General features: G+C 41.0%; 1 protein-coding gene across 4 annotated transcripts; it reads left to right on the plus strand.

Annotated features, from left to right (window-relative positions):
• Nucleotides 1–10353: 10353 nt before the first annotated feature.
• On the plus strand, nt 10354–11588 carry LOC131254806 (uncharacterized). 4 transcript variants are annotated; one of them, XR_009175891.1, is made up of 4 exons: nt 10373–10667; nt 10858–10979; nt 11078–11164; nt 11376–11588. XR_009175891.1 is itself a non-coding variant. In XM_058255528.1 (3 exons), the coding sequence occupies exons 1-3, from the start codon at nt 10536–10538 to the stop codon at nt 11115–11117; spliced, it is 294 nt and encodes a 97-aa protein (XP_058111511.1). In that variant the 5' UTR covers nt 10375–10535; the 3' UTR covers nt 11118–11574. The 4 variants fall into 4 exon arrangements, 1 of the variants encoding a protein (XP_058111511.1); XR_009175889.1 differs by having other exon boundaries at nt 10374–10667; nt 10858–11164; nt 11376–11587; XM_058255528.1 differs by having other exon boundaries at nt 10375–10667; nt 11078–11574.
• Nucleotides 11589–12157: the final 569 nt, after the last annotated feature.

Here is a 12157-nt window from a genome sequence, read left to right on the forward strand (position 1 = left end):
AGCCAAACTCAAAGTGGTACTCTACTATATCCTCAAGCATCCTCCACTCCTAAATCATCATATGCGCCACCAGGCCTAGCGGCTGACGGCTAAGGGCATCTGCCACCATATTCACCTTACCTGGGTGGTACTAGAGATTAAAATCATAGTCCTTCAGGAGCTCCATCCAATGCCTCTGCCTCATGTTCAGCTCAGACTGAGATAATAGATACTTCAAGCTCTTGTGGTCGGAGAAGAGCTCGAACCTAACCCCATAGAGATAGTGCCTCCACACCTTCAATGCGAAGATAACTGTAGCCAGCTCCAAATCATATGTGGGGTAGTTTAGCTCATGGACCTTGAGCTGACGAGACGCGAAGGTAACTGGCCTCCCATGCCACATCAGGACAACACCCAAACCAATATGCAAGGCATCGGTAATTACGATAAATCCACCACTCCCAGAGGGAAGAGTGAGGATGGAGAAGATGTGAGGCGGTCCTTCAACTCCATAAATGCTCACTCATAGGCGTCGCTCTAAATAAACTCTATGCCCTTCCGATTCAATCTGGTCAACGCGGCTGCAATACCAGAGAATCCCTCAATAAATCGCTGGTAGTAGCCCGCCAAACTAAGGAAACTGTGGATTTCGAACGTGTTTATGGGCTAGTTCCACTGACGCACTACCTTAACCTTCGAGGGGTCTATCGCAACACCCTCCCTCGTCACCACGTGACCAAGGAACTTCACCTCCTCCTGGCAAAACTCGCACTTCTCCAGCTTCGTATACAGCTGGTGTGCATGAAGGGTTTGCAAGGAAATCTCCAGGTGCTGCTCGTGCTCCTCACAGGTCCTCGAATAGATTAGAATGTCGTTGATGAAGACTACAACAAAATGATCGAGATACGGACGGAAGACCTCATTCATCAACTGCATGAAAATCGTGGGTGCATTGGTCAGTCCAAATGACATGACCTGAAACTTAAAATGACTATAACGAGTCTTGAATGCTGTCTTCGGAATGTCCTCCTCTTGGACCTGAATCTGATGATAATTGGAATGCAGGTCAATCTTCGAAAAGAATTATGCACCTTGCAACTGATCAAACAAATCATTAATCCTTAGGAGCAGGTACTTATTCTTGATCGTGACTTTGTTGAGCTCGCGATAATCCACGTAGAGCCTCAATGAGTCATCATTCTTCTTCACGAAGAGTACCGGCGCTCCACACGGTGAACTGCTCAGACGGATAAAGCCCAACTCGCGTAACTCGTCCAACTGCTTCTGTAGTTCCCACAACTCCAATGGTGCCATACGATAGGGGGCCTTCGAAGTAAGCGCGATACCGGGCACGAGGTCAATCTAAAATTCAGTGAGTCGGTGAGGCGGTAATCCCGGAATCTCCTGGAACACATCGGGAAAATTACAAACCACAGGCAACTGATCAATACAACTGGCAACTGGCTCCTCAATTACGTAGGACATCAAGCAAGACAATGGCTCTCCCCGAGGCTCTGCAACGAAGTGAAACTACGGCAAGCCTGGTATACAAAATATGACTGTCCTCACGAAGCAGTCCAAGATGGCATGGTCCTCTGCAAGCCAATCCATGCCCAAGATAACATCGAAGTCTGACATCGGCAGCACGTACAAGTCAGCGGGCAAGAAAATCTCTCCCATTAACTCTGGGAAAGACGAACAGAAGCGGCCTAATACTGCAGTCTTTCCTAAGGGATTCGATAGTGAAAGGCCCTCACGAGCAAACTCCAACGATCAAGTAGTCGATTGGTAGAAACTCTTGGCCATAAAAGAATGTGATACACCAGAATCAAACAAAACACGTGCAATGCATGCAGATACTAAAAGTATACCCTCAACAACTCCTCCAGATGACTGCTGGTCCTGTTGAGCTGTATAAAACCTATCCTGAGCCGGCTAGGGAGGTGCCTGTCCCCTCTGAACATGCCGCTGCTGCTGCTATCACTGAGGTGGTCGAAACTGTTGCCTCTGCTACTACGGCCTCAGAGACTGGTGTTGACATTGTTAAGGTAACCTCGGTGGTGTGGGCCGCTGTCGCTGCTACTTTGGGGGTCTCTGCTGCAGCTGTGGTGGAGGCTTCTATGGACCTCTCTGCTGCTGTTGCTACTAGGGGCGGGGACACTCCCACATATGGTGCCCCATCGCACCGCACCCAAAACATGTGCCGGTGAACTACCTCGGAGGTGGTGCTGGAGGTGTTGCTGGTGCTCGAAAGGCTGGGTGGCCTATGTGCCTTTGTTGTGGTCGACGCTGCTGGGAATCATTGGAAGGAGCCTGTCTCTTTCGGTCTCTTCTCTGACCCCGATCAGACTGAGAACCGGCCCACTCAGCCTCATAAATCTGGGCCTTCCGTACCACCCCCTCGAAAGTCGAGAGCTCATGCCCAATAACATGACCTTGAAGACCATAACGCAAGCCATTGTTGAAGCGGCGGGCTCTTCGCTCTTCATCATCTACCAGATATGGCGTAAATCTGAACAATGCTACAAAATGAGCCGCATACTGAACCACCATCATATCAACCTACACCAATGCCTTGAACTCCAATGCTTGTTGTTGTCGGATGTGATCAGGAAAGTACTGTCAGTCAAACCAATCCACAAAATCCTCCCAGGTCCACTCAAAATCGGCGCCTGTTGCTCAGGAGACTAATGTCCACTAGTGCTCGGCCTTACAATGGAGAAGACATACTGCTGATCGGACTCTCCGCTCGGTCATACATCTCATCGTATCAAATATTTTCTCCACATCGGAGCGTCATCTCTCAACTGCTGTCGGGTTTAGATCGCCCTGAAAACGCGGGAGATCGAGCCATCGAAACTCTCAAAGGAGGGCACTCGTGCGCTCCTGCTCTGCTTAGGCTGACGAAACAACGAGGTGCTGCCCTACTCCCATGGGCGGCCGTCATAGCCTGTAACATCTACTGTAACTGGGAAGCACTCACAGGTGCGGTTGGATCAGCACCGGTCTCTGGAAGAGGAACGACATCCTCAGGCTGGGGAATCAGAATCTCTAGTGGTAGAGTGGGGATCATAGGTGGTAGAGCGGGAGTCTCAGGTGGTGGTGCGGGAGTCTCAAGTGGTGGTGCGGAGTCAATCAGGTCACTCTCCTGGGCATTATGTCCTACAAGAAAAGGCAAGGGCGCCTATCAACTTTGAAAACTCTTGAAGGCATGCACGTTAAGGGTCTGTAACATAAAATTGCTAAACTATTCGAACTTCAAGACCTAGTCATTCTAAACTCATAGCAGACATGTAATGTTGTTCTCAGTTATTCCCAAGTTATGCTATGATACCAACTTCTATCACGCCCCAAACTCAGAAACCGGGCTCATAAAATTCCCGATCACCAAATCCGGCGCCGACAGCCTCCGTAGAACCCATTCTCGGCTCCCAGCGCCCATTCGCCAGACATTATGGATAAAATACATACACCACCAGTGGGCCATTAATCATAGAAAAAGAAGGAGAGAGAGAGAGAGAGAGAGAGAGAGAGAGAGACATCGGCGAGGATGGAGGGGCCCTACCACTATGGGCCCCTCTTTGATATAAAGCCTATATCAAGGTGGGTCCCACCATAAGTGGGCCCTTACATCACAAAAAGAATAAAGAAATGGAGATCCAAGATCACCCACCATCTTCTTCTTGCTCCTTTGGCTTCCTTTGCTCCTTAGCTTCGATCCCGATGGAAGAGATGGAGTTTTGATGGTTAAGATGGGAGATGAGAGAGTTAGGAAGTGGGCCACACATAAAATCTTCTCATGGAGGTTTGAGAAATGCTTGGATGTGGGATTGTTTTTCTTGTGGTTTGGGTTGTTTGGAAAGGAAGAGAGAAATAAATGAGAAAGAAGATGGGATGGAGTGATGAATGGGAGAGAGAGGGATGGGTGGTATAAGAGTTTGTTGATTTTAGGGGTAGGTTGTGTAAGAAGGGGTATGGGCTTATGTAAGAACTTTTGACTTTAGGGGTTGCTTGGGGATGGGTGTGAGGTGATGGTGTACTTAACATGTACTTGACCCTTGAGGGGATTGATTGATTGATGGATGTGACATTGGGTAGGGATTCTTTTAGGTTTCACAACGCGCGGTATTTTCCTCGAACCGAGCACGGGCCCACATCTCCTGGCCTGGGTATCTCCTCAGTGTGCGAGACCTGGCATCGGAACCGCGGTGACGGTGCAGTCGCAAGGGTATAAGTCTCAGTTTGAGCTGACTCTGGTTGACGGCATGCATCTTGGGGTCATGCGTAAACGTCGGACAAAGGTCAAAGGTTGCCAGAATTCAATCGGAAAGACCGCGGAAGCCTACAGAATGGTATGGTCTAGGATACAAGGCTTACACACACACACACACTCTCTCTCTCTCTCTCACTTAACCTCTCCCTTTCCCTCGTCCTCTCTCTCCAACCATGATCTATTATTGTCGAACGCCATCTCTCTCCCTCTGAAGCTCGGTTGAAGGCTAGCTCATTCATGACCGTGAGGTATTTCTCTCTCTCTCTCTCTCTCTCTCTCTCTCTCCCCCTCTCATTCAATCTTTCTCAATATCAATGCTGATTAAGGGATTTGGGGATTTAGTAATTTGTGGATTCCTGATTCGATGTGGACCCTCATTTAGGGATTTAGGGATTCTAGGGCTTACAGATTTGAATGTGGACCTCGAATTGGGTTTTTCTGATTTTACAAATTAGGGAGTTTAGAATTTTGCACATGTGAGGCATTTGGTGAAATGGAAACCACATTTCCAAGAAATTTACAAAAACAAACGAAGTCCTTAATTTATATTTTAGCAAATCCAAACAGGCCCTAAGTTTCAGTGGCATACAGTGATGACCCAGCACTCTAGAGACACATTTCCACTTTGTCCAATTGCTTCTGATTCAGTTGGAAACATCCTAATTTAATGATGATGATTACATTGAACTGTGATATGTCAATGTGGGTGATAATGGACAGATCTTTGATAAATGTATGATCTTTATGTTGTGTTATTAGTATATGGCTGTCTATGGATTTTCATATTTTCTGCATCTCATCTTATAAGATTTGTACGTGAAGAAGATACTCCCATCAAGCTCTTCATGCATTTGAATCTCCTTGTAAGCATTCTTCTTTCATTTTTTTTCCAAGGCTTTTAAATATGAGCTTAAAGACGAGCATCAAGTGAGATTTTCATGGAGAACATTACATTGAACATCCATCTTAAGTATCTTTCTACTTTCATTACAACCAGACATTTATTTCATATATTATAATTAAATATTTGAATATCATTTTATACAAATTTTACAATTTATTTTTGTACTGCATCTCCATTTTAGGTAAGAACACCAAAAAGCTTGGCATCTGGGGTTAATGAAGGTCCTATTCCAGCTTGACAAAAAATTTACTAGACATAGATATCTATCCAAGGTGCCCGACCTGACCCAGTCGAGTTTAGGTGGTTTGTAGAAGCCAATCCTTTTTAGTCTAATATCTTAACATTGTAATGATTGTGCCCACTTGGCTGGGCGGTAATGAACCATGGTTGGTCCTACCTTGGCCATGGTTCCCTAAACCATGGGCTTGTTTGTAATGGAACTAAAATTCCTTTAGTAGGCCATAGCCTTATATGCAATAAGTATAAGAAAAAGTATCAAAGATCAAAGTTTTGAAATAGTTTAAATTGAAAAAATAAAATTAAAATCAATGTATCTCCTCCATCCACATACATCTTACACCTGCACATCATATGTTTGATTAAATTCCTTAAAGAATGTTTAGCACATCATTTTTTTTTGTCAGCATAACATACTTTTTATATACCTAATGCATTTACAAGTTATAATTGACGCTGCTATTAAACATCAATCTGTGTTCACATGTTGCCTGGCTATTCACTTGACCCTTATTACGTGGATATATTGTGGAGAAAGACATCTAACAGATCTTTAACTTCATGGAGTGATGAAGTCTCATGCTTATGTGTTCCTTCTGTGTCCACATTGCCCATTCCTGTCAAAATATGCCCCCTTTTGTTGGAGGTAAGCTACTAACGGGTATGGGGCTTCTGCGATTTAGATTAGTGGATTCTTTGTTGTTCTTTTTCATGGTCTTATTGCATAGTTTGCCCTCTGGTATTGATCTATGTTGTGTTGTGTTAAGTTAAATGCATCCTAATTATTGATTATTTCCTTATAGAACATCATTGAGTTTAAGTTCAATTCGATTTTGATCTGGTTGCCTAACCTGTATTGACTCTTGTGAATGCATGTTGTGTTTGAGCTTTGACTGGTGAACTTTCATGTTCTAAATAAAATGGTATTCTTATGTTTTTGGTGAACTGACCCATTTCACTGAGGAGTTTTAGTCCCAACCAAAACCCGTCCTATTTCAGTGATGAGTTCTGATCCCAACCAATCTGACAGTCTGGTCCATTCCAGGTAAGTAAACACTGGTCATTGTTGAGGCTCATCAAACAACTTGCTTCTATGATCCCAATTGCCAACGGGACTGTCAGGACTGCACTAGACACTGGTTTTGGGGTATGTTGAATTCTTCTAAATGCCTTTTCAGTTCATTCCATTTCACACACTTGCCTCCCATTGTCTGAGAAAATCACTCTTATTCTTGTTTTCAGCATGATATAACTTTGTGCTTAGCATCTCCAAACTTTAGTGTCAAGTTGAATTTGTCCAAGAGGTTTATATGGTGCCTAGCTTGTTGTTTGGTTTTTGGTTCAGAAACTTGACACTTGCACATGCTTCATATTAGTCGAAGCTCGAATTGTTTTAATTTTTAAATTTAGTTAATTTTGAAAAGCTTCTCCATATTTATCTTTTTCATCTAAATGCATTTCAGATTGTATTGGATGGTATCATGGTTTTATTAATGTTAAGTTTTTCCTACTTGTCTCCTCTCTTATTCAACTATAGAATGTGGGTTTGTGTGTGTGTGTGTGTGTGTGTGTGTGTGTGTGTGTGTGTGTGTGTGTGGTTTCTTTTGCAAGAATAATACTTGATTTATATTTGATTCCAGGCAGATCTCCTTTTGACATATGGCTATGAAGACGACTTAAAAGCCCTTATCCCAGATGTCCCTCGACGCTGCCAAGCCTTCTCATGTCTGCTACTTCAAGGTATGGTATCTCAATTCTTTGTGTACTGGATTTGAAAGCTCATTCCTTTTCATTCATCACCTACTGCTACCAGCTTTTAAAGTTCATATCTATGTTCATGTACTACTTAAAAAAAAGTTCTTGAAATACTTTAATAGTTGTCAATGTCAATAGCCTTAAATGTCATGTAGAAGAAATCAATTATACCTATTTACAAGTGCAAGCATGGTCCAGTGATCCAGCCTGTTGATCTGATGGGCCACACCTTGGATGGAATGTGCTCCAACCAATTCTAGTTAATTTTTAACCAAGTTACTGATTAAAGTCAGCCAAGTTGGACGGAGTCGATCAGACTGGGCCAGTTTTTTAGTACACAACAGTTTTTAGAATACTGCTTTAGTTGTAGTTTATCAGCTGACTGTGAAACTGTGCACATGTTGGGGTGCTTACATGTTGAAAAGAAATGTATTGGCAATGTCCTTTGCACCGAGGGACTCACACGAGGCACAAGTGCAATTTGCTCTGGAAAGAGGTGTGCCTACAGTTATTGGTGTGCTTGGAACCATACAGCTCCCTTACCCATCTAGAGCCTTTGGCATGGCTCACCGTTCGCGTTGCTTAATCCCATGGGAAGCAAATGGTGAGTATTACTTAAAATAACATATGGCTTTGATTATGTAGCAGCTAACAATAGAGCCATGTTCATTAGGAAAAAAAAAAACCATACTGTAGGTTCTAAACTTATCGTTGTCTTCACACACTTTCATCTCCACATTCTCATCTCTATAACACCCAAATCTCTGCTCATGCTGCTTTCTAACTGCCTAACAGTTTGCCTCATATAGCATACTGGGTCCTCTTTTTCTTCTTCTTCTTCTTCTTCTTTTTATTTTTTATTTTTTTATTGCTTTATTAATTAAAATTTGCATACTTGTGTATCTTTCAACGTTATGGTGTTAACTTTATAATGAATCTTGCATTGAGAATCTTGTTAACGTTTTCCAAGTTGCTCCTAAATTTAGTCTAATCAACTTATGGCAATTGAGTAAGCCCTTTTCTATTGGTGGAGCTATTTTAACAAGTATATGAAATTTTAGTAGATGAAATCTTCTACCAAGGTACTGCTATTACTAAACTTGTTCACCCTCTAGCTACTTGTCTATTGCCATAATTATCATTGACACCGCCATCTTAGCCTTTGTCCTGTTAATCTGGGTTGGCATTTATATGTTAGATTGGCCAATAAAATAGAAGTGAATAGATATTACTATTCTTATCATCGACTTCTTCTAAATTGATTCAGTAGCTACAAGGGTGTTTAAATGGTTCTTATGACTAACTCTCCTATCCGTAGAAACGGTCAAAGAATTTATTATTATTATTTTTTTCTCACTTTTCTGTGGTTGTAGCCTATATGGATTGAACACCCTAGTATACACTTTGAAAGAACAAACAACCGTGATTGCAGGTCCAAGTGGTGTTGGGAAGTCCAGCTTGATTAATGTGTTGAGAAGCAATCAACCTGTTTCTGATGAGTGGCTTGAGGGTGTGTGCACACACTCTTTACTCTTTTATATTTCAATGGTTTCAACCAATTTTTGCATCATACCACTTGTTTATCAAGCATTTGGATCACAAAAATGTCAATAAACAGCCTAACATGCAGATCGATGTAGTCAATGTTACCATAAATCTATCTCAACAATCATGGCTGGAGCCTTTTGTAGCTATAGTTGGTGCAATAAATGGCGTGATGAGATACTTGTGCAAATGCTTCCTGTGCTCCATTGAATTACCAAAATCGGGAGATGCCATAAATGAGCAGAGGGCTGCTCTGCATTCTGCTCTAGAGAAGTGCCTTGTATAGCTAGCAAATAAGGTGTGTTAATCCTCTCTACTCTCCATATATCAATAAAAACTGCAATCTCCTTTTTATGTGTTTTCAAAACTAAAGGGAGAATCTTGGAATCTTGTGACCCATAGATATTTCAGGTCTGAAAATAGCTCTCTCTCTCTCTCTCATTTCTTGTTGTGCTGTTTAGGAACCAATGAAGCTGTATCAGGCATTTCGGGATCCTTAGTAACAATTTCAAAAAAAGAAAAGTTGTGATGCTTTAGCAGAGTGTACTGGATGTCACCTTGTCAGATTTAATTATTCTGAAACATTCCATGGGATTCATGTGTTAATAACTGTTAAAAGCATCTAGACCAATCGAACATGTGAAAGATATCTATTATTATTATTATTATCACTTTTGTTGTAAAAGTATATAGTTCTTGTATGTTATGTTAGGTCACCTATGTGTGTTAGGGACCTTTGTCAGCATGAAACCTCTTACAAGTTCAGATAAATGGATAAAAGCACATTTATTTTGTAATTTATTACAATAGAGGCTATTTTTACAAGTGAATTTTGACCACTGGATGAGTGTTACATACAATCTCTTTCTTATATTTTTTAAATATCAACACCAGAAGAAAAAAAAACATATAACTACAGCCACTAAGACATTCTGTATACTGATCTTTCAAAAAAATATAGACATTCTATACTGGCATTTTTTTGGGTATCATTTTTCCCCTTCTTTATGGAAGAAACAAATAGACAATACATGTGGATAAAAATGGTCATTGTTTTATTCAACTATTGCCTCACCCATCTGTCGACACCCAAAAGGGAGGATCTTCATGTGTTTTTGTTGACCATGTGGCATGTCTTCTCTCTTCTTTCTTTCTTTCTTTCTTTTTTTTTTTAAAAATTTTATTTTTTGGGTTGAATGATCTCTTTTTTCCTCTAAATGGATTACATGGAGCAGTTTTTCAAGGACCAAGTGGCTATCAATCATGAAACTTTGGAAGCAAAAGAAAGTGCTTTCGAGAAATTGCTCCAGGGAGAACCTGACAAGGCAAAGCTGCCCAACAATGATTCTAGAAGCAAAGAGGAGAAGAAACTTAGGTATTGAATTTAATTGACATCACTGTAATGAATTTTTTATCTTGTTGATGGAAGGTGATAGAGGAAAACCATACTTTACCTCCTCCCCAAATGTGTGTGCGTGTACACATGTAGATGCTGACGCATGTATGTGCACACACACACACACACACATATGCATAAGTTAGATTCCTTTGCAACAATATTTAGGTTTTACACTCTTTAGAGTCCATGACTACTTAATATTTTTTTGTCTGCGTTGCTTAACTGATCAGCCAAAAGGAAAAAAAAAAAGGCACGCCCACACGCAAAAAAAAAAAGGCTTTTTTCTAATAGTAACTGTTTTAGGATTTGATATTCATAATACAGCCCCATCTTGGTTTTTGTTATTTTAAATCACCCAAACTCAAACAAGTATGTCAGGTTTGAAAATTTCTCAATTTCTCCATTTTGCATCTTATGGGCCAACCTGCTATTGATATTAGAAAATGTGCAAACTTTACCATTCATCAGAAGTCCCACTCATCTTGTGGGCCTCTAGAAAGGATGAAGAAGAAGATAAGGAGAAAAGAGAGTGCAAGTCTCTCTTTAAAAATTTGAAGTTCTTCTTGAGTCCTGAGGTATGCTTGTCTATCTTTTGTGTGTAATTACTTGTATAATGATTTTCTTTTGATGAGGTATAATTTTTGGCACAACCTACCAATGGCTCTTCTATGAGCATTTGAACTGTTATCTTTATTTGAAAATTGTTTATGAACATAGGGGTATGTTCACTATCTTTTTTTCTTGTTCTTCTTTTCCATGTCATAGGATTTTGATGTTCGAGAGTTTGCTATATCAGTTACTAGCAGATTGTCTGAAAAGAATCCAACATATGTTTTACCTGTACTTTGTCGCCATCTCATACAATTGTTAATGCATCTTGAGCAAAGGTAATCTGAAAGATATCTACTTACCAATAATATTATTGATTTATGGGGCAATAGATGCCCTCTTTTTCATATTCAGAGTTGGTAGTGGTGTCATACAGAGGTTTTGGGAAGATTTGTGGTGTGAGGAGTGCTTGCTGAGAGTTTTGGAGATCTTTATGTTGGTTCATCACAAAAAGGAGGCTTCGGTGAGCTAGTTGTTTCAGTATGTTCGCAATAATATTGTGTGGAATGTCACCTTTCGAAGGAATCTGAAAGACGATGAAATCTTTTATATACTCACCTTTTCTCCTATTTTCAATCTGTTTAAATTCCACTTACAAGTTCTGGCTGCAAAATTTTTACTCTCAGCTCCTAAGGCAAATTCTCTGCAAAATCTCTTGTTGTAGCTCTTAGTAGGGGGTTGGACGGAAGGAATTTGTATTCTCAAGGATTTGGAAGGGTGTGCTTCCTTTAAAGGTGAAGGCTTTAGCCTGGTTAGCTGCTGCAGGAAAATTTTGAACATGGATAACTTTCAAAGGTGTGGTTTAAGCGCTTCAGACAGGTGTGTTTTATGCTATAAAGCTGAAGAATCCATTAATCACATTTTTTTGCATTGTCTGGTGGCTGGGAAAGTGTAGATAGATGTGATTGTGAGATTTGAGCTCATGTTTGGACTCTTTGTTTAATCTCATTGCTTCTTGGTTTACCTAGGTTTGGGGCCCGATAGCTAACATGCTTGGTCCAAACTGGTCCTCTCTAATTTCTTTTAATGAGAAGTCCCCATGATTGTGTCTACAAAAGCCGAGTCCAGGTTAACTGTCTACTGTTCTGCTTCTTGATCCATGAGCATTTATATTAACTAAACTGGGGATGCATTTTGAGTTACCCTTTAAATAAGTTTCCATAACTCGTAGCGATAATGTCGGATTGATTTCTTTCATTTGGCAGTAATGTGATTGCTCCATACAAAGAGTACCCACAACTGGTTGGTTTACTATTGAAATTGTTGAAGGAGCTGGTGGATTGTGACAACCTTTGATTTTACAACTAAAGGGGTTCTCCAAGCCGTAGTGCAAGGGGAATTGTGACAGATGAAGGACGTGAATGAGAGGCCACCCGAAATGATTGGATTGTGGCCAGAAAAGAGTGTCATATTCATTGACAATCATGATGCAAGATCCACACAACAGTTATGGCCA

Source organism: Magnolia sinica, chromosome 9 (assembly GCF_029962835.1).
Source record: "Magnolia sinica isolate HGM2019 chromosome 9, MsV1, whole genome shotgun sequence".
NCBI lineage: Eukaryota > Viridiplantae > Streptophyta > Magnoliopsida > Magnoliales > Magnoliaceae > Magnolia > Magnolia sinica.

What these genes read in the sequence shown, in the direction of transcription:
- LOC131254806 (XM_058255528.1), top strand. Translation starts at nt 10,536, where the DNA reads ATGTGCAAACTTTACCATTCATCAGAAGTCCCACTCATCTTGTGGGCC. An exon ending in AGTTCTTCTTGAGTCCTGAG is followed by an intron (nt 10,668 to 10,857) that starts GTATGCTTGTCT and finishes TCCATGTCATAG; the next exon opens with GATTTTGATGTTCGAGAGTT. An exon ending in TTAATGCATCTTGAGCAAAG is followed by an intron (nt 10,980 to 11,077) that starts GTAATCTGAAAG and finishes GGTGTCATACAG; the next exon opens with AGGTTTTGGGAAGATTTGTG.